The 21,211-nt window shown below is 46.9% G+C and overlaps 1 protein-coding gene across 6 annotated transcripts in view; it reads left to right on the forward strand.

The window, feature by feature from the left end:
* Positions 1-588: 588 nt before the first annotated feature.
* The window catches only part of SSBP3 (single stranded DNA binding protein 3), a 370,009-nt gene continuing 349,386 nt past the window's right edge, over positions 589-21,211 (forward strand). For 2 of the 6 annotated variants that reach the window (XM_069642129.1, XM_069642131.1), the window contains exons 1-4: positions 590-886; positions 5,383-5,455; positions 5,690-5,751; positions 9,421-9,505. In XM_069642129.1, the coding sequence (XP_069498230.1) occupies positions 831-886; positions 5,383-5,455; positions 5,690-5,751; positions 9,421-9,505 (276 nt within the window). In that variant the 5' untranslated portion in view covers positions 590-830. Of the gene's footprint in view, positions 887-5,382; positions 5,456-5,689; positions 5,752-9,420; positions 9,506-21,211 lie in introns of all 6 variants that reach the window. The other 4 variants (XM_069642128.1, XM_069642132.1, XM_069642134.1 and 1 more) reach the window with 3 other exon arrangements.

The following is a 21,211-nucleotide window of genomic DNA, read 5'->3' on the forward strand; positions in this document are numbered from 1 at the left end:
TTGCAATCCTACTGGAGCATCACGTCATTGTTTCTGTGTACTAACTAAAATGGACTTGGGAAAATAAAAAGCTTTCTTTTAACAAACGTTCATGATGCACTGGTTATGGTATGTCCTGTCTTCCATGTCTGCTTGGATCCATTTCCAAACCGTGGTCTTTTTTGCTTTATTTTGTCATAAGTTCTCTCTGGATAGTCAGCGAGGTTGCAGTATCCGTTCCAACAGTTTGCCTTACCATAAATATTTGGAATTTCCCATTGGGGTGTATATTGTTGCTCAATTTCTTTCACACCAAACCTAAGATGGATTTTGAGCTATTAGCCATTAACGTTTAGAGCATTATCCTCTTCTGTGCTCTTGACCGCCTCTCACTTGCTGCACTCTAGAGTCTCGTCAGCCTATTTCACCCCCAACTCTCTCCCTCCCCGCGGTATAAGTTTCGAGGGAACGCACCTTGAATGTCGTACTTGTTTTCTCTTTTGAACTGTCCATGTGTCCCGTGCTCGCGCCCGCGCTTTGATTGACGCGTCCCCGGCGCCGTGCTCGCGCCCGCAGAGCGCCGGGCGCCCATTGGCTGCTGGGCGTATCAGCGTTCCGTGCGTTGGCCCCGCCCCCGTCCTGCGAGCTGTGGAGCGGGTGTCCTAGAGCTGCTGCTGCCGGGTGTCGGAGTGTGGCTGAGCCGGGCAGGAGTAACGCGAGCCTCGGGGCAGATGATGGGGTCCGGGCCGAGGCGGCCGCTCTGACAGCTGGGCACAGAGGGAGCTAACGAGAGCGGGGGGCCAAAGGGAGCGGGGGGCCGAGGCGGCGGCGGCGGAGGCAGCGCCAGCATCATGTTCGCCAAAGGGAAGGGCTCGGCGGTGCCGTCGGATGGGCAGGCTCGGGAGAAGTAAGAGCTGCTCGCATTGTCCGGAGATCGCCGTGCGCGGCCCATGGGGGTGCGGGGATCACGGGGTAGTGTGTCCCCCCCACTGCAGCCCCCTGGATTCACCCCCACAGCATGGAGGGGGGCATTGTTCAGCACCGGGATGGAAGAAGCATTGTTGCAGCCCGTGGGGCCGGTGTTCATTGTTGCAGCCTCTGGCAGTGGCGGACCTTGCTGAAGCCCCTGGTCTAGAAGGGTCACCGGTGTTGGTGGGCATTGTTGATCCCAGGCGGTCCATGGGGGGCCACTGGGATGGTCACCGCTTCTGGAGTCGGTGGGCATCTGTGTTGACTGCCTGGGGATCCATTTGACACTGGCTTTGCAGCCCTTAGTGTTCATGGGTCACTGGGCTTCGTGGGATTTTTTTGTTGCTGTTGGAGCAGTTGGTGTTGGCTTTTTACACCCTCTGGTGCTGTTGGGTGTTTATGGGTAGGTGGGAATCGCTGCTGGCCCTGGGGCGTATGGACATGGTTTGCAGCTTCTGGTTTGCCTGGGGCCATTGAGGTTCACTGGGCTTTGTTTTAGTCCTCCGTGAGGCTCGCCCACCCGGGTGCTAAGTTCATTGATGTCGCCGCCGGGGTACGAAGTGTTAGCCCAGAGGTTGGGGGTTGTTGTGTGGCACCCCCTGGAGTTTTGCTTGGGGGCGATTGTTGCAACCCTTTTGTTTTGCATTCGCATGCTTTATTTAGGGGGCGGGGGGTTTCTCAACCTCTGCACTCGCTCAGGCGTTTTGTACGTGTTACATTTGTTGTAGCCCCGTGTTCTGGGTGGGATTGTTTTAGCCCCCTAGTCTGATGCGTGATCATGTTCTCTTTCTCAGGAATAGAGGTGTACTGGTGGTGATTGCTGCTCCCCGGGTTGGGATTTGTGGAGTAGCGCCGTAGTGCTTGGCCCCTTTTATTTTAACTGGTGGACGGCTGTGGGCCCCCTGCTCTGGTGGAGGTGGGGTGTGATTCAGTCCCTGTTGGTTTGTGATACCCTGCACGTTGATTCTCCTCTGGGGCTATGCTGTCTGATGCTCTGGTCCGAAACGCTTGGGCTCCATTGTTATCAGTGTGTACCGTTCGCCCTCCGGGTGCCTGAGGGCGTGGAGGGGGCGCTTAAGGGCCCTGCCTTCACCTCTGCTGCTCCGGTGCTTGTTCTAGTCGCACACTCCTTCTGTGGCACACATTTGCTGGAGATCGCAGCCCCCTTTTGCTTTGCAGCTCGCATAGCCCGCGGCTTCTTTGTTGGCGAGGTCTCCACTCCAGTGGCAACTAATGAGGGCTATCCGCTCTGCCTGACGTGCTGATGCTCCACCATAAAAGCAACTTCTTAGCCTCCTTTGCATGTTGTATTCTATTGTGTAGCCCTCCTTCCTTTTGCATGAAAACCTGTGCATTGGGGAAACTTAGCTCGTTGTGTTGGGTAGGCATTAACCCCAGTGGCCATATGTTTACTGGGGGCGACCTCCCCCTGTGAACAGTCAGTATGTGTTTTTGGCCCTTCCTGGGCAAATCCTGCTTGCCTTTCTTGATTTGGTTAATGTCTGATTTGCAGAAGGTTGTGGCTGTTGGTGTATGTGGAATATCTATATTCTGTGGGGTGGGGGCGTTCTGGAAATTGGACATATTTTAGTTTGTTTCTGCACATGCTCATGACGCAGCTCTGCGCTCATTTTACTTGTTTGTCTTGGTGGTGCATGCCAGAGCCCGCTGTCCATCTGCAGTTTGTCTCAGGTCTGCAACTTCCCTCTGTTGTGAAGTGGGGGGAGGTCAGGGATTTTGAGGCAATCCTGTACTGGTGTTTCTAGGGGTTGGGAGCGGGTTACAACATCTGTGTAATAAGATGTTCTCAGTCCCTTCTCTCTCTGGCCCTTGCTTTTTACTATATAAACCTTTTAAAAGTGCTCTGTATTTTGGGGTGTGCAGAGGACATTTATTGTATGTATTGTTCGCTTGTTGGGCGCTTATACAGGAGTACATACTGTTTCGAAGCACCCACAGGGCACCAGGGATGGAACATGGAAAGAAACATGATACGATGCTCGAAATATAAATAGTGAGGGGGAAACGGACAAACCTATTATGCCTGTGAGTATTCAGAAAGTGCAAGTGCTGCAAGGAAGAGGGCAATGGGGGTAAGTGATGGGATGTCCATGCTCGAGGGTGAGTCATAGATGAAGTGCAAGGTATGGTACGTGCTACACAGCCAGGAGCCGCGTTGGGTGGAAAGTGCGACCCTCCAGGCCAGAGGGGTGTGCTGAAAGTTGCTGAGGGCAGACAGAAGCTAGTGATTGGGTGTGGGGGGTCAAGGGCCCCGACGATGCGGAAGGGTCCTGTACACCTCACACCAACTGTGAGATGAGCAGAGGGGGGAATGAGGGGATAGAGGAAAGTCTTGAGCTTCTGGAATGTACGAAAGTCCTGCTCAAGGCATATAGGGAGGCAGAGGCTGTTCCATAGGAGAGAGCCAGCTGAGGAAAGCGACCGACCTCTGGCACTCTATTTAGCGAAACGCTTTACACACAGAGTTGGTACCAGAGGACGTTGACGTTTAGAGGGGGGAGAATTTTGTTAGCAAGAGTTGCATATATTGTGGTCCCTGGCCCCAGACAGCCTTGTGGATGATGCAGGGGGATTTGAATTTATTCTGTGCAGAAACCGGGAGCCAGGGAAGACTTTTTAAGGCAGGAGAGATGCTGTACATGGGCTTAAGGCCAAGCAAAAGTCTTGCTGCCCCATTCTGGATTAGCTCGAGTGGAAGGTAGATTCAGAAGGAGGCTATTGCAATAGTCAAGCCCAGAGAGAACCAGGGCTCGAGTCACCTTTGAGACGGAAGAGCTGAAAGTGGGACTTCTTGGCAATGTCCTCAGTATGAGGGAGGAAGGAGAGGGAAAAGTCGAAGGTGACTCCAAGGTTCCTGGCTTCAGAAGAAAGAACCGAGTGAGAACCATGTAGGAAGGCCAGAAAGATGGGAAGGGGGAGGGAGCAGGGGTCCCAATGGGAAGGTTCTCCGTTTTGCTGGCATTGTAGCAGAGATCGTTGGAAGTGCACCAAGACTGGATGGCAGATAGGCAGTCAGGGATGATTGCATGTGCAAGATGGTTAGCAGGAAGTTTGTAAGAGTTGTCAGCATAACACTGGAAGTTGGAGGGGGTAAGGATTGCCAGCTGAGCAAGGTAGATATTAAAGAGCTATGGTGAGAGGATAGAGCCATGAGGGGCACCACAGGTGGATAGAGAGGAGAAGGAGCCCAAGATGACTTGGAAGAGCGGTCAGATAAGAAGGATCTCTGGAAATCTGGATCCCATTTCCATGGGAGTCCATAGACCTCTCTGTGACTGGCATGTTTGAGCTAGACGCCCGTCGGTTCTGGGCAGAGACATCAACCTACTTGTATGATGGGGTGGCCCTATTGCACGATTTGCTGGGGGGAATTCTTAGATTCATGTTTCAGCTGGAAACACCTCGCCCCTTTCAATCTTTGGGGGAGGTTTGGGAGGGGTGTACGGTATCCAGCACCCGGAAGCCTCTGGCCGGCTTCTTTTATTATGGTTCTCTCCGATTTATGTAGGCAGTCTCTTAATTTTCCTAGTTATTTTAGCTATCTTGCAGCTTTCTTCAACATAGTATTGGCTCTCCCTTCCCCAGTACTTTTGAAGCATGCTCTGCTCCGGTGTCAGGGGTTTAATTGGATTGGAATAGGAGCCAAACATTAACCAGTAACTATGAGCTACAAAGGGGGAGGAGGGGGAGAAGAAGAACGAGTACATAACGTTTCACAAATCTAACTTCCACATAAGATACAATTGTATTTATTATATGACCCCAACCTTTAAATGGCATACGGCTATGCCCTAGTGTTTATTTATAGATTGGCCCAAATGCACAGAGTTAAATTCACATAGGTGTTTGTTCGGCATCAGTTGGCCTGGGGAGCCAAAAGTAGCTCTTTGTAGCTGTTGGGGTCAAGCTAACAAGGCTCTTCTAGGCTACAACCAGGAGCTAAATAGCACCCAGCGCCCCTCAATTTTGAACCCTGCATTTCATTTGTTCCTTGAGAATATTGTAGATGCACTGTCCAAGGTGGTGTGGGGCTAGAACTCCATACTGTCACCTAGATATGTCCGTACTGTCACCTAGATATGTGACCACTAGCTACAGATCATAGCAGATAAATATCAACATTGCCATCTTGGCAGGTTGACTTTGTGTTAGATCTTCGTTGAAGCCCGCTTATACAATCAGGCTTTATCCTATTTTTGGTAGAAATGTATATTCTCTCTGACAGTGCAGTAATCTAGTTACCCATTACAGCTTTTAGTATTAAACAGAGGGAGGTGCAGGATACTTAAGCAGAAAGGGACGTTACCATATTCCATGTCCTCCCAATCTCTTGCATACGTTATCCTGGTGTTTTAATGAAGCAACCCATAATATCTCTTTGTTACTCACTGGCTTCTCTTGGTCCTTCCACAGATTGGCTTTATACGTCTACGAGTACTTGCTGCACGTAGGGGCACAGAAATCTGCACAGACCTTTTTATCAGAGGTAAGTGACTCCACTGTTACCTCTCACCTTACGCCTCTTCTCCCACAGGCATGTCAGGTTGCCTTTGCCATCAAACAGTCAATTCCGCATCCACTTCCAGCAACCAACTCAGTAATTTGTTCCTAGCTGACACCATTCACTCCTGCAATTGGTTCCTAGTTGGCCTCCATAGCTATTGTCTTTTAACCACGTGCTCCCTTCTGACCTATTGTATCTTTTCTTATTCCTTTGCAGATCCGATGGGAGAAAAATATCACGTTAGGGGAACCTCCAGGGTTTTTACATTCGTGGTGGTGGTAAGTGGCCAACTTTTTGGTTCCTGTGCCTTGGTGTAATTAACGGGCCTTTCACTTATTTCTTGACTTTCGCCTTGAACATGTAAGTGGAAATAATACATTGCCCTTGATGGACTTCCCTGTAACATGGATACATGCCCCCCCCTTACCTCCCTGCCCTTAATCGTAACACTTGTCTCTTTCAGGGGCATTAGAATTTATATTTAAAATACATGTGAGTGAAATTGACCATCATATGTTTGCATTATTTCAGTTGCTGTATAAGACATGCATGGTCCCTTTTTAAAAAAAAAAAACTTTTCCTGCCATCACATTAGAACAGGGTCTGCAGCTTCTGCCTGCCTCTCCGGGTGTTTTGGACTGCAAGTCCAATCAGCCCCAGTCAGAATAGTCAATGGTGACCGGTCATTGGTTCCATAAACATCAATAGTGCTCAATGTTGCAGACCTCTGCCTTAGGAATATCTGCATTTTAAGAGGTCCACTTTTTTTAGTCATTTTGAAAGGGCACATTTTTTGCCCATACCCTTGATACACGGAAGTGTCTCTTTCCCACCGGACCTGCTTAATAGCGGCGTTGACTAAACGAATAATATAAAGTCTGATTCACGAGTTTCCAAATGGATACCTTGTATTTGTATTTATTTGTATTGCGCACCGGACCCGTAGGTATAGCATAAGATAATACACAGCTTAGTTACGTCAATTCATAGCTTAGTTACACAACATATTACAGAATTTGTACACAATACAGGGTATAGTACAAAAGAAGTCAGTGGGCACAAGGTGGGTAGCATAAAGGCAATACAGTGCGAGCAGAGTCATGAGAGTGCAAATTAACTAACACAGGGGTAAGCGATACATCCAAAGGTGAGTTAGATAGCCAAATGAATTTGCAGTCGCAGGTCAGTACAGTACGACAGGTTGGTGCATCAAAGACTGAGTCTTTGAGCCATTTAATGATGCTCTGTCAGAAGTTATGGAAGGATTGATCTATTGGTCTATCATAAGCGGGGCACCAGGTAAGAATTTTGAAGGGGAGACTTTACTCGATATTGATAAAAATGGGAATATAAAATATGGTCACCCAAAAAACTGCGCTCTGTAGTTAATACATGTATCTAGAAATAAGTGCAAATTAAAGTATGCATTTTTACCCTCGTGTTTCGTTTCAGATTAGGCATTAACAGTATTGTGTGTATGTATATATGTAGCTCCATCTCCTTCCTGTAGCATGCTCTGCCAGTACCACTGATGTAAGCAGGGAGTAATCTCCATTGTGTGTCTTGTTTACTTTGTTGTCTTACTGTTTTGTTTTAGTGTGAGCATTTGTAGATTTTTTAGGGAGTACAAGTGGCATGTATGCCACTCTGTGGGGCTGCTTGATTGTAAAGCCTTTTTCTTGTTTTGGGTGCAGGCTATACTCCCATTTCCCTGCCCTTTATAGTATTTTTGCCGTGCTCAAGGGAGAAACTTGTATTGGCATATTCTGAAAAGGGTCCTCCCTCACATCCCAAGATTCTTTCTGAAGAATGATTTGTGCTCAACCACTCTGAAAAACTGATCGCAAATGACCAACCAGAAGATATTTTGTTTTCAGAAGAGGGAGCTTGGCGGGGTTGGGGAGGGCAAAATATGAGGGCGGCGAACCTTTTCCTAAGACGGCCCCACTCCTTCCCATAGAAGACAGAGGACTGGAAGCCATTAGTGCTACCTACCAAGACCGGTTTGGAGCCATGGCCGTGTTGCAGACAGTGGTTTTAAGTTTACCTTCTTTATTTTAAAGCATTCATTAAAATAAAAAGGTTTGCTGAATGGCCTTTCTTTCCCTTTATTTTCTTCTGAGAAGTTCATATCACCCATCCACTTTGCCATTTTAGGCAGCTCTTGGTTTCAGCTTGGTTATGGGTTCTGTATGTTTTATGTACTTCTAATACGTTGACTGCAGGTTACATATTGATATTGACATACAAAAGTGTTTCAGAGCCCGACCAGGCAAAGGGAGGGGAACAGCGGAGAAACAAAAACAACGATCTTACTAGACCAGTGACATTAAGAGCGTGCAAGTACACAGGGAAGGGATAAAGGAGGGGAAAGTGCATGAAAGGGGGAGAAGTGGAACGTGCGGAACAGGAGTGCAGAAGTAAAGGGTGGGGGACTGGGGAGAAAAGGGGCAAAGCCAGAAGCGAAGAGGAAGGTCTTGAGCTGCTTACGCAACTTGAGATGGTTCTCCTCAAGTTTCAAGGTGGTAGGGAGGCTATTCCAAACGGAGGCCCCAGCCGAAGGCAGAGATCTACCCCCAGCTTGTTTCTTTGAAAAACGACTAACCCTGAGGGAGTTGGAGGTAGAGCAGCGAAGAGCTGGAGAGGGGAGGTATTTACGGAGGCATAGCTGCAGGTATTTTGGACCCAGGCCCTGCAGAGTTTTGAATTTAATCTTTGCATCCACTGGGAGCTAATGAACGGATTTCAGAGCTGGGGAGATACGATCCAAGGGTTGAGGTCACGGATAAGTCTCGCAGTCCTGTTCTGGATTAGTTGTAAAGGACGGAGAGTAGAGGCAGGTAGTTTTAGAAAGCGGCCGTTACAGTAGTCCAACCTAGAGAGAACCAGAGCTTGGGAGACCATGCGCTTCTGGGGGAAGGAGAGGAAAGGAAGAGTGCCTCTAAGAGGGTGCAATAAGAAGTTTAACTTTTTAGAGATGTCGGAGATGTGGGCAGAGAAGGAAAGTGTGGAGTCAAAGATAGCCCTGAGGTTGCCGAATTGAAGAGCTGCAACAATTACTGTCCACCCTAGCCTGACTCTCGTGAATAAATCCATGTATATGAATCGCGCCTCCTTTCATAAACGGCGTTTTTTAAAAATCTCTTTGTTTTAATGCCGCATGTAACTAATGTAGGTGATGGTCTAGATTTTGGTTATGAGCGTGGAAGATGGTTTATCTTAGTTGGTAGTGGTATTGGGCACGTGTGGAAAATACGCTCTTCCAATAGATGCCACGTATTGTACGGCTGATGCATGCGTTTACCCATGTTCTAATAACTGGTGGAACTTTCCACAGCTTGTGTCGCACTATACATTTTTTACAAGAGAAGTGGTAACACTGGCTAACTTAAGGGGTATTTTGCAATTGTTCTGCAGTAAAAATTGTAAGGTATTGGGTTAGTTCTGCAAGTTTCTTGGTTGCAGTGTGTGTGTGTGTGTGTGTGTGTGTGTGTGTATATATATATATATATATATATATATATCTATCGTGTTTTTATTTATTTTTTATTTTGCCAGTGTTCTGTTGTGTGCATGACTGAAGCTTGCCTGCATGCTTGGTAGTCTCACGTTTTCCTCAGCCATTGCTTTCTTTGAAACGACAGGCTACCCCCCCCCGCGCACTCCCATTGTTTTAGGCTGATGCTTTAGGTTGTTACATTCTATTTGGCTAGAAATGTTAATATCCGTGTCATTAGGTCAGCCAGCGCGGTTACAAGTCCCCAAACTGACATTGAACAGAATGTACCCCTTTGGTATTGACTTTTTTTTTTAACGTTGCCCTGTCGGCTTCCGTTTTTCAGAGGCACTGGATTGTGCCCATCCCCATGTTTTTTTTTTCTCTTTTTTTTTTTTGTGTGTAACTAATAATTAGTAACGTGATCGTCATTTCTCCCCCTTTGTTGCAGCGTATTTTGGGACCTTTACTGTGCAGCCCCGGAAAGGCGAGACACTTGTGAGCATTCAAGTGAAGCCAAGGCCTTCCACGATTACGTGAGTAGCCATTTTTTAATCCTCATGATAATTATAGGGTCGAGTGGCGCTAGCGTGCTGTGTACAGGAAAAGCAAACGCCCAGCCCAACTGGCACGGAGATAGTTTTTTGGGTGCCAACAGTGCTCCAGTATGATGCAAGGTAATGCCTGAATCTTGTCGTCATGGACGAAGGGCCATGTGCTTCGAGGCGCTTCTGTGGATAGATTGGTTGGATTTGAAAGTAGGGTGGCGACGGCCTACAACTCGCCTGCTGTACATATTTCCAGAACCGAATGTTAATGAAAGTATTTACTTTGTATTATTTAAATCCTCTGAAATATTGCACTAACCCAAGCGAATGCCCTAGTTGGGTTCTTGTGTCCCTTATATGTACGGTCCTGTACATCGATACCCGCATCACTATCCTGCTAGCCTCTGTGATTGTTAAAGCTGCCTCTGCAACTCAAGATGTTGATTTAAACAATCAAGTGCATAAAAGCAAACTCTGTTAAGTAAACCACTCGTTTTACTATGTAAATAATCTGTCACTTAAATGTATTTCTTTCATCAGAATCAAATTCCCATTGGTGTATGGCCCAAAGGTTTGGCTTGCTGGTTTGTCTTGTGGTTTGGGTGGTTGACTGCCTGTGTTTTTATGGGCGCTAGTCTGTTTTAGCTTCTTTCAGCATGCCTTGTCCAGGTGGTTGTGGTTTAGTCATGGCTATGACAATACAAACGTACACAAATGGAGTTATTTGACACAGAGGTAAGATGGAACCTGAGCTCATTTAAGGCTTTTCCTTGTTTTGGGAACGCGTGCACTGATGTCTGCAAAGTCCATGTGCGTTTTGTTGTGTCGGACAGAGTGCAAACCAAATCGTCTTTAGAGAATTGGGAGCACTTTGCGTCTGGAGTTGGTGCTGGAGGAAGCTTTCCTGTGAAGAGTGCAGTTCCTCCCCAGCATTGGTTTTCACAAGGCTTTCTGGGGCCTGGGTCCAAAATACCTTCAACTATCCCTCTGTAAATAGCTCCCTTCTCAAGCCCCTCGCTCCTCTGCCTCTAACTCCCTCAGGGTCAGCTGTATTTCTAAGAAACGTGCAGGGGGCAGATCTGTCTTCGGCTGGGGCCTCCCTTTGGAACGGCCCCCCTGCCACCCTGAAACTTGAGGAAAACCATCTACGGTTTTGGAAGCTCCTTAAGACCTTCCTCTTCGCATCTGCCTTTGCCACTCTCCTCCCCTCTTGATCTGCTTTCTCCTCTCAGCACTGTCTCACCTGCCAACGGGGTCCTTTCGGGCTCAGTTATCTGCCCACCCGGACACCCTGCGGCACTGCCTCCCTGCCATCACTGCACTGGGGCCTGTTATCTGTACCCTTGCAGTCCCTCCTACACCCCTCCTCTTCTGCACTTATAAAATGCTACCCTATCTGACTAGCCCTGCACTTTACCCATCGCTGGCTGCACTTTACCCATCACTGGCTGCCCTACCACTGCTCTTGATCACCTGATTTATCCACTAACTTTTTATTTATCTTGCTTCTCAGATGCCTTGCACTTCTTATTCCCCCCCAACCCCCCTTCCCTTTCCCAGGCACTTGCGTGTTCTAAATGTCACTGGGCCTAGTAAGATCGTTTGTTTTCTCCCCTGCTCCCCCTCCCTTTGCCTGGTCGTGCTCTAAACCCTGTGTATGAGCGCAATATAAATGAAATATATCATTGTTGGCTTCTGAAGACTGCCAACTGGTTGCCTGGTGGTTCCCACGTTGGTGCATTGTCCAGTCCGTTCCTGGCCTCTTAGAGCCAGCCATGTGCAATCCCCCCCTTAGTGGTTACCTAGTAGCATGGAATTTCATAAGTCTTGGGCGACTATAGGATTTCTGGTTGGGGGTGAACTTCTCAGTTGGCTTTTCTGGTAAGGGCTATATAACTGAACCGTTTTTGCCAGAAATGGAAGATATTGGTACCTCCAAATCAGCATGAGTTGGCTTTTTTCCGTATCCATTAAAGGGATGTCTGAGGAACGAATAACACATTTGTGATGAATGTTTTTTAATTTTTTTTTTATTGATTGCACCGTCTATCTCATCAATATTGGAAGCTTTATTTCCCCAGCATCTAATTGTTACGATTGAAAGCTCAATGTAGCCTCTGTATATCTGATGTCCTTCTTCTGTCTTTGTCACATTGTGTTCCTATAGATTTTCGTTACCTTACCATGTGGTCAAACCGAACGTGAATTGGTTGTGGGCATGAGGCGGATGTGTACCAGCTAGGGTGCTCCATTTTAATTGTCTTACTGTTAAGTGTCATTAGGAGCACGCAGAACGATGGGTGTGTTCACTAAAAACATTGCTAGAAAATGATTCTGACACATTTGCAAGATATTGCACAGCTTCATACTGCCATTTCCCTTTGGACCGCATGAACCAAGAGGTGTATTTTGTGTATAGCATTGTGTCGTGTGTGAGAACGGTGCACATCACCATATGTCTGTGGTGCAATCTTTGCTAAAACAAGCACTTGCTGTTATCGGTGAGCAGATACGCTCCACGGTGGGAGAAAGGTTAAAGCAATTTTAAGAACTGTTTGACTTGTAGCAGTGAACTTCTGAAACTGAATGAAAGTAATGTGAATTAATATTCTATTTTTATGATGTGTTGAATAGCAGTAATGTAAAATGGACTCGATTGATACATATGGTGCCCTGTAGCGGATAACGTGATAAAGGTTTGAGCAGTAACTACCCCAGGGGATGTGGCGCTAGGATCTAGCATGCCACAGATGTAACTTACCTGTGAGATGATTACATAACCTTTGTCTATTGTGTATGACTCGGCGCTCTGAATGTCATCTAGCTGTGTCCTATAGTTTCTTTTATGAACGGCCAGCAATCATGTTAATGTCGCAGATCTTTTTTTGTGTCTACAGTTGGTCTGAGGAGTCACATCTTGATCTTAGTAGCTATTGCTTTCGAGCTAGCCAAGTTATTCTAGGCTACATGCTGGAGTTAAATAGTGCCCGCAATTTGAATCCTTTCTGAGCGTTTTGTTTGTTAGATTGTTAAACCAAGTAAACATGTGCAATGAATATGGAATGTGTTTCCAGTTCTGTGCTGCATTTTCTTTCTGGAAATCAGGGTGACTCTGAATGCAGAACGGGGACAGGCATGCATGGGGGTTTAAGCCGATTACATTGTGGTACCAGACTTGAAGATCTGTGGTCCCGCCAGAGAGTGTCATCTTGACTGCTAAGCATTCATGTACGCAGGCGATTTTTATATAGGCCAAACCCACCTGGCTATCAACAGTGCATCATTAGAAAAGGGGGAGAGGGTGCATATGAGGCATCGTATTGGGGCTGTGAGGGGTTGCGGGGATAAGGGTTACCCGTTTGTAAATCAGCAGTCTGTGCCCGGAGAGCTTTTTGAGGAGCAGGGTCTTCAGCGTGTTCCTGGAGTGCTGGGTCTAGTAGGCCAGCCTGACCGGTGGAGGTCATTTTAATCCAGAGTCCGGATGGGGAGCGCGAGGAAAAAGCCCCTCCTCCTTTTCTTTCTTGCACATTTAGTTTTGCAGCCTGGTGATGCTTTTGCCTCCTTTGGTGGTAGGGTTTTCCACTAGCTATGAGCGTGCCTTGGTCTTGTAGATAATGCAGGTTGATTTAGACTTGATGTATGTCTGGCATAGGCAACCGGGGTTGCTTGGCGAATGTTCAATTATATGTGTACCGTAGGAGGCAGCCAGTGTATGGCAGGAGTTCCTACAAATGCGAAGTGCACCATATTTATTTTTTGCTCCTAGCGTGTCTCTAGGTTGTGTTTTTCTATACTTCTGGGCCCATTTACTAATTTTCATGGATCGTTATGGCCTTTTCGCTCTTTTGTATTGGAACGATAATGTCAAATTTGCTTGATGTTATGATGCAGTGCACTTTGACCTTTGCTGTAGTGGGAGGATGGGTCTCTTGGAAAAGCACTGTTTCCAAAGCTGCGTGATCAGGTCAGATTAAACTGTGCTGCACGAAATGTCAATATTGACAAAGGAACTGAATTGTATCTGCGTGTGTTGTGAGCTTCACACACACATTATGAAAGCAGATCTGGAAACAAAGCGGTGGGTGGTGAAACCTGGCAGCCTGGACTGTGAAACGTTTTCTACATCCAACTCTTTTATTCCAGGGGCAGATCCTCTGCCTTTTCCGGACGGTGATGGTTTTACTTGATGGGCAACAGGACCTTTTTTCTTTGCATTCTGGGGCATGTGCATTTCTAATCTAAGTGAAAAACTAGGGATTGGTGAGCTTTCGCCGCCTACATTCCTATTGCCAATCCTGAATTTTGATTTTCAGTCCACCCAGAAATCGGCTCACCTCCGCAGCAACCCATTTCCTGCCCTACGCTTAATTCCACGCAAACATGTGGTTGAATTACCCTTGCTTTATCGACAGTCTGATCTTTGCGGAGCGACTGGCAGTATCATTTCTGACTGTCATAGTTGCCCCTTTCCCGTGTTGGGGCTCCGGGTGTTGACTTTCCGAGAACGCCTCGTTCCAAGAATGCCACCGCTTCTCATGTGACCTGGCCGTGTCCCCGGGTGCTGGCATGTAGTGTTCCTTTTCTTTGGTAACTTGCCTACACCTTGCAGACTTTGGAAGTGCAGCTACTAAGCGGACGTGTCCTCCTGAGCTGGTAAATAAAGACTGGCACTTTTTGTACGTGGGACACTATTTTGCCAACAGTCCTTGTTTTGAAATTCTGTCTCTGCGTCTCAAGGCATCGGCCGCCGCTACTTCCTCCCAACTGGTTTATAATTCCGGTCACGGTCAACCACAGTGGAAGGGTGTTGTAGCGTTTAGCTGCACACCCCCACTGCGGTGGGGGTACTTTGGCCATGAGTAAACCCAGTTTCCTATGCTGGGGGCGTCCTAGCCTATGCCAGGGCTCCTGGGACTATTCTTGAAGTGGGGATATTATGCTCCAAGTAGTTTTAAATGTTGGGACAACATTCTGGTGTGTCATTAAAAAGTAATCCAGTTCACTGTTTTTAGTCTAGTGCAAATACACATATTTTTATGGTTAATGTACAGTTTTCTAATATACTGCAAAACCAAACGAAGAATAGAAATGAGTACAATGTAGTTCCCTCCTAAACTGGGATAGGTCATTCTACAAAATGTTGCGAGAACAAAAAGTCAGTAATGTAGCAGGAGAAGACAAGCATCGCACACGTGCTTTAACAGGGATTTCAAGTGTTACAAATGTTGCCATTTGAAGTTAAATAATGTCAAGTTTATTTTTGGCGCTATTGGCAGAACGTGTCAATTACTGTTTGGCATATTCGAGGCCTGTGTACTGTGATGGGTGCAGACAGTGAGCGGCATTTTTCTCAGGGATGCAGTCTGAAGCCAGCAGAATAGTTGACTGAGGTAGATCGGAACATTTGTGACAGCTAGCCCTTTTCAGTGTTTGGGGTATAAAGGGGGTTGGGGTGGGCGGGGGCCTGATGAAATGTTGGTAGTATTAAGAACCCAGGATGTATCAAGCAGCAGCATGTGCACACATCATTTTATTTTCCCATCTCTACAGGTAATTTAGTGGACCGCAAACAACCATGCTCCATCTGCAATCATTTGGTTAGGAGATAACCCCGAAAAATCATCCGGAGGAATACATGTTGAAGGATAAAAGCGTCCATTTAGTATTTTTCTTGCATTTGCATGAATACAGCGCGGGCTTTTTTGGCTTTCTGGTGGTTTGATTCAAAGGTTACAAAGGGATTTACTCTAGAACATTGTTGCTTTTGGATATGTAGCTGCACTCGCTGTTCCCACTCACAGGCACATCTCTCTAGCCTCTCTGCCGCCCATTGGTCCCACCATCACCACTCTCGTTTTGAAAGTATGCCTGTTGTGCCAGACTTCAGTGTTTCAGCTGTCTTTAAGCCTCTTCACAACTGCAGAACCAATAAGGGAGTATATTTCACAACAGGCACCGAAAGCCAAGACAATCTCGGTTAGATGTGAGGACTGTCTGCGTTAAGACCCAGTGAATTTCTGACAAGCAGCTAGCACATTGGCTAGAAAAGGGGCAGTAAACCTGGTCGCTGGGCCGCTTCAGTCGATCACGGCCCCGTCCAGCTAGTATGGCGGTCTCTCCCTAGCCATTTTTCCAGTGCCTGCTCCATCAAGAAAAGTTGACAGAATGGGGGAAACTGATTCCTGTTGTAACTTTGCAGTCCGCTTTGACTGAGGTTTCCTTTTGTAGTATTGGCTGTTGGGCAACCATGCACCGTTTGCGTTTAGCCAAAATTGTGCTGCTATATACGGTTTGTGACCAAGTGCAGGTGCAGTCTAGTGGTAGAGTTTGCACCTGGGGGCCCACAAGTCTTCCTGACGTAATTCCTTCCTTCTGCCTAAACATGATTGACTGTTTTGAACAACTTAATCTGGGTGTAGTCTTTATGGTTTTTAGATATTTGTTTACGGGCGCGTGTGCTTTGTGCACCTTTTAAATGGGAGTGTGCTAGGCTTTTAACCTGTTGGGTGGAAACTGGAACCATTCCGGAATTTTTTATGTGTGAAAGATGGCCTTTGCAGCTCGCTGTGTAAGATGTGGGTTTGTGTTGGTTATACTTTGTAAAATGTATTTCCCGTTTGATTACTTGTTTTGTTTCATGCAGTGAAAGTATAAACAAACTTGAAAAATGTATTTAATAAAAACAAGATTATATATAGATGGCAGAGGTAAATGAAGGATAGCCGAGTGGGTAATATCTTGCTGAATGGCGAGGCTTTGTGTACCATGCATTGTACCCACTTTCGCAGACCACCTGATGCCTTTTGTGCCAGACTTCCGTGTTTCAGCGGTCTTTAAGCCTCTTCATAACTGGAGAACCAGTAAGGGAGTACATTTCACAACAGGCAGTTTCAGCCAGCCCATCATATCCGATTGGGGCGATTTAATGATTTCAGCTCATCATGCTGTAAGCTTGTATTTATTTGACTTCCCCCCTATGCTGCAGTGGAGTCCAGCTTGTGGTATCCCTCGTGTATCTATATACTTCAAAGAAAGGTGTTCTGGGGGGGAGGTCCATTTGCAGTGCTACTTTGAAAAAAAAAACCAACAATGTTCCTATTTAATCAATGCAACACCATTGTTGTAACTAGTGTTGTATGTTGTTACTAAGATTTATACTGCACGCCACTGTCAGTTTTATAGCTAATCTGAAAGACCGGAGTTAGTGGGAAGAGCGCACATGGAAATGTCTGTCCAGAGGGGAGCCTTGTGTACCAGTGGCTGTAGGATGCTGCGGCAGTGGCTGTAGGCTGCTGCGGCAGTGGTATGTTTGCAAGTTGGTTGTAGTGTTCTGATGTTTGCAGCTATTTGGTTGGTTGTTGAATTGACATACATGGGTGGATTAGTTGGTGCGCCTATTGTGTTGGAGTTTTGAACGTTAACCTAGTAGGATAGGAAGCCTTCAATGGAGACCTTGATGGCCAAATGATTGAGGGTGCAGACGATCCCACAGCCCGATCCTGCAAATCATGACCTGGCATAGCAAGCACGATGCTGCGGCGGGCGTGACGGAGCATTATCAGTGATTCACTAACAAGACAAAATGGCCTGGCGGTGTGCGCTCTCTAGAGAAGCTCATTGCTGCGAGTGATGTGCTGGGGGTTATCGGAGACATGATCTTTTGGTTCGCAGAAAACGCAGCCTCCGCTAGGACAATCCCAGGTGCTCATTTCTCCTTCATTGGTATGTTGGTTGGCAGCAGGCTAGGACTGCTGCCCATTTCACAGCAACGATGGGCGGAGGTCTGGCAAACTGGGCAGGGCCTGGAATCTCTGGTAGTTTCACCCAGAAATGGAACTCGGTGTATCACACAAGCCGCAACTATTCTCCCACCGCCACAGTCCAAATGAATTCCCAACTGCTCTCCCCTCACCCGGTGTTGAGGCAGTCCATAATATGTGTTTCTGTACGATGCTGAAGCCCTGTAGGTATGTCTTCATGGGTGGTGGTTGAGATGAGCAGCAGGAGAGCTAAAGGGTGGCGTGTAGATTCCTCAGTGCCCACAAAGCTGGGGCCGCAGTCCCTTGGCCTAACGGGGGGTGCTTCGACCAGAGAATGGTGAAGCGACTCCTTTAGTCATTGAAAGAATGTTTGGGATAGATGATCCAGTAGCCCTGAAATCCCCAGTTTGAGGTATATCCCACCTCTTAGAGGTACTGGTATTTGCCATTGCTCATTGGAAATGCCTACATGAGAGCAAAAACCAAGTTACCTTCGGTGTCTGCGTGCTTTATAAATGTATATGACATCACATAGAGCGACGCCAATAGCAAAATGGGTATGCACGTTTATCTGATTTTTAGGGTCCATCTTTCCAGATATATGGAGGGGCTATCAAGGCACAAGTTGTGAACTGTCCCCGCCTTGTCCATAAACAGATTTTCAAAACAAAGGGAGGGAGGGGGGAGGTGGTAGTGGTGCCTTTCTGGAACAAGGTGAGGTTGGCTGAATTTTTATCCCAAATATTGACTTTTACACAATGCAATGTTTTGAACTCCTGGGAATTTCCTGGGCATTCTATACCTTATCCTGACGCACGGTCATGTATTTTCCAGCTTTACCCTTGATGTTAATCACTTCCTGGAGTGCTGTTGTGTGGTCCTATTTGGATGGGATGAACAGGACGACACAAGCCCTACCAAATGATGGATGGTTGCCATGGTTCTGGGTTGAAAAGGAAGGAACCTGCATTAGGGCGTTACTTGGACAGATGATTGAATGACTGCAGTAACCTTCCAGTATGCAGGGCCTTTTCCAGGTTTTACGGCACACCTTACTTTGTCAATGCAAATAACATAATCGGTGTATTTTATAGAGTGCATGTTCTGGGAATTATTGGTGCTTCAGAGCGATAACTGGTGTTAGTTACCCAACTCGATGGTAATTGTTCTCATTTTGATTTCCAGAGGGTACATCTGCCAGAACTCGAACCTGTGACCACGAGGTCAAAACCAGATCCATATAGTTTATGCATTAGCCCGCGGAACCACAGACCCATCTCCTGTTCGTACCACGCAACGGCAGAGCCAACAGTTTTGTCTTTTCTATATGTATGGGGCAGGAATTTGGTAGGCAATAGTATGCCTCCTGACCATAAGATTGCAACAGCTGGAATATGGTTTGTGTATCTGGGCATATGCCTTTTTTTAATACATGTACACAAGCCAAAACTGCTGGCTTTGTCAGTTTTATTTCTACCAGTAGCTCATTTATAGCGCAGTGAAGCAATTGTCTCAAGCGACTGATTAGCACTGGCAGGCCTTATACAGCTCAACGTTTGATGTTACTGTGTGGTAGAGCTAGCTCAAATCCCAAGAGGGTGCGTTTTGGATGGGAAGGGACAGGTAGTGTGAACAGTAATGGCCTTTGGGATGAGGATGACATGGGGTGAGTAACTAGCCAAACGTGCACATGCTATGTCCCTCACATCACACATCCCTCCTATCTGTATTGCAGGGCAATAGTTTTGGCTTCTACGTTGCGCTAAGGACTCACCATAACCAACCATACTTTTCCTGATTATGACGCTTGGCCCTGCACAGTAGTGCTTTGGCGGTCCCTGGGTAATGGTCCATGACTATAAACTAAAAACTGCATGCTAAGGTAAAGAAACAAATGCTGAAAATTAGAATGAGATTAGGAACGGGATAGACTGCCTTTCAGTTCAGTGGACGTTCGGTTGTGGAGTGGTTTCGTTCTTTGCGATTTATATGAAGCATTTGGATTGAAGTTGAACATGTACCTTGCCCTTTAGTTGACTTCTCATAGGGTTGGGTTTAACAGGTCACTTGCTACTTAATTGCTCATTCCTTTTGGTTATAGTCCCAAGTGTTTGAAATTAAGATTTGATGGCAGGGTCTAAAACCAGCTCCTGGGTGTCGGGCATCATCAGCCAGTAGGCAGGAGCTACTACTGGGGAAAAGAAGCAAATACATTGAGCAACACTGCAAATAGAGCTTCCACATGAGATGCACACTGTTTCCCCATTATGTATGATCCTTTATATCTCTTCCTCATATGTATTCTCAAACACTCAATTTTTGTAATGCACCAGTTGGCCTGGGGAGACAAAAGTAGTTGCTGGTAACTTGGTTTTAAGCTAACCCGGCTCTTCTAGGGCAGAAGCGGGAGCTACATAGCTCCCGGCAAGTTCGAACCCTGTAGTCGGCTAGTACTGCACATTGGACAGAGGATAAACCACTCGTTTGAAAGCAAGTCTTCCACTGTGAAGTAGTGCTCTGCAGGTAGGCCCGGTGCAAGACATCAACTCTCAGTATTAGTGTGATGTTCTTTCCACTTGCCCACACTAAAGCCACTCATCTTTGTAGTCGATTTGCTGTTTGACCTTTTTATTAGCAGTGGCTTATTGGATGTGATGATCTTATTAAGGATTTAAACCTGCTGAGCTACAGCTCTTCACCCAGGCCAGATGCCAAAGTGGCTTGCTTCTGGCAGAAGTGTGGCGTGCGTTGGGTGGTTTGGTCTGAATTGGTGCAGAGATCTAAGATGGAGTGCTACAGAGCCCTTTGCCTTCGGTACTCCTAGGTCAGTTCAGTAGATGTTCTCTTTGGCCTGAAGTCTGTGGCGTGCTGCATGCCTCCATGAGTGTCCCGTCTACCTTGGGGCTCCTCGCGATTCGTTGCCTTCCGGCACGCTGGTTTAGGGAGCTCAAGAAGGAAATCTTATTATAGGAAGTGCTTGGTCTGACTCCAAATTTGAGGCTTCTCCTATGTTTCAATATTTTAACAGAATCCCATGAATGCGCTACACGTGCTGTGCAGGGTTACGCTTTGAGGTTCTGGCATGGGTTCAGAGCTCGCCTTGAACGTCGGTCCAGGCAGGGCCGACTCAGTCAATCATCCTTCTGTTGTTGATGCATATACTACCATTTAATTGGGTGAGAAAGCCCTAAGAGTGCTTAGAAGCGGGAGGCATCTGGCGCAAAGTGCTATATAGAATGCCTGCTGTGTAGTTTTCTATGGTGCAGCCTTGCTGCCTGTATAAATCGCTGGGAACTACTACTGCCACCACCACCACCTCCTCGCCATGGCATCAGTGTCTTGAAATGATCTTTTATCTTTGCAAGCCTTCCTTGGAAGGCGTTTCGGGAAGCGGTTCGTGTGTATGCCCATGACATCCGATTTGTGACTGCGTTTCTTAATCTTGGGCGAGGAGCGCCAGGATCCTTTGGCACCTGGACTAGCAGCTGAATCCTTAAACTGCCGGACCTGCCCTGGGAATCGGAGGCACAGAGTGTTCCTCTGTATCCACACCCGTTTATTTGCCGAAGGTGGGGTGGGATTTTCGTTTACACCCGGATATTTGAACCTGCTTCCTTGCCATGTCCTGCGTTGCTCTGGGTGGCTGTGTGCAGGGGGAAGGCAGGGGAGGTGCGCAGTTTTTTTTTTTTTTTTAAATTCCACCCACATGCCTGATATGTGCTCTGAATCTTTGCACCCTGTGGTTTGTCATGGTCGCATATTGACTGGGTTCCCAACTCCGTCCACCCCCCCCCCCTTCGCCCCGGGGGTTTAGAGCATTGTGCTCACAAAGGCATGACGCAAGACTGCGTCACTTGCGCAGTTTCCGCCTCTACACAAATACATTTCGTGCCATTTGCATTTCTTTTTTTACTTGAGAAGAACGCTCTTTCGT

This window comes from Ambystoma mexicanum, chromosome 1q (genome assembly GCF_040938575.1).
Source record: "Ambystoma mexicanum isolate Mex_15411 chromosome 1q, UKY_AmexF1_1, whole genome shotgun sequence".
Taxonomy (NCBI): Eukaryota; Metazoa; Chordata; class Amphibia; order Caudata; family Ambystomatidae; genus Ambystoma; species Ambystoma mexicanum.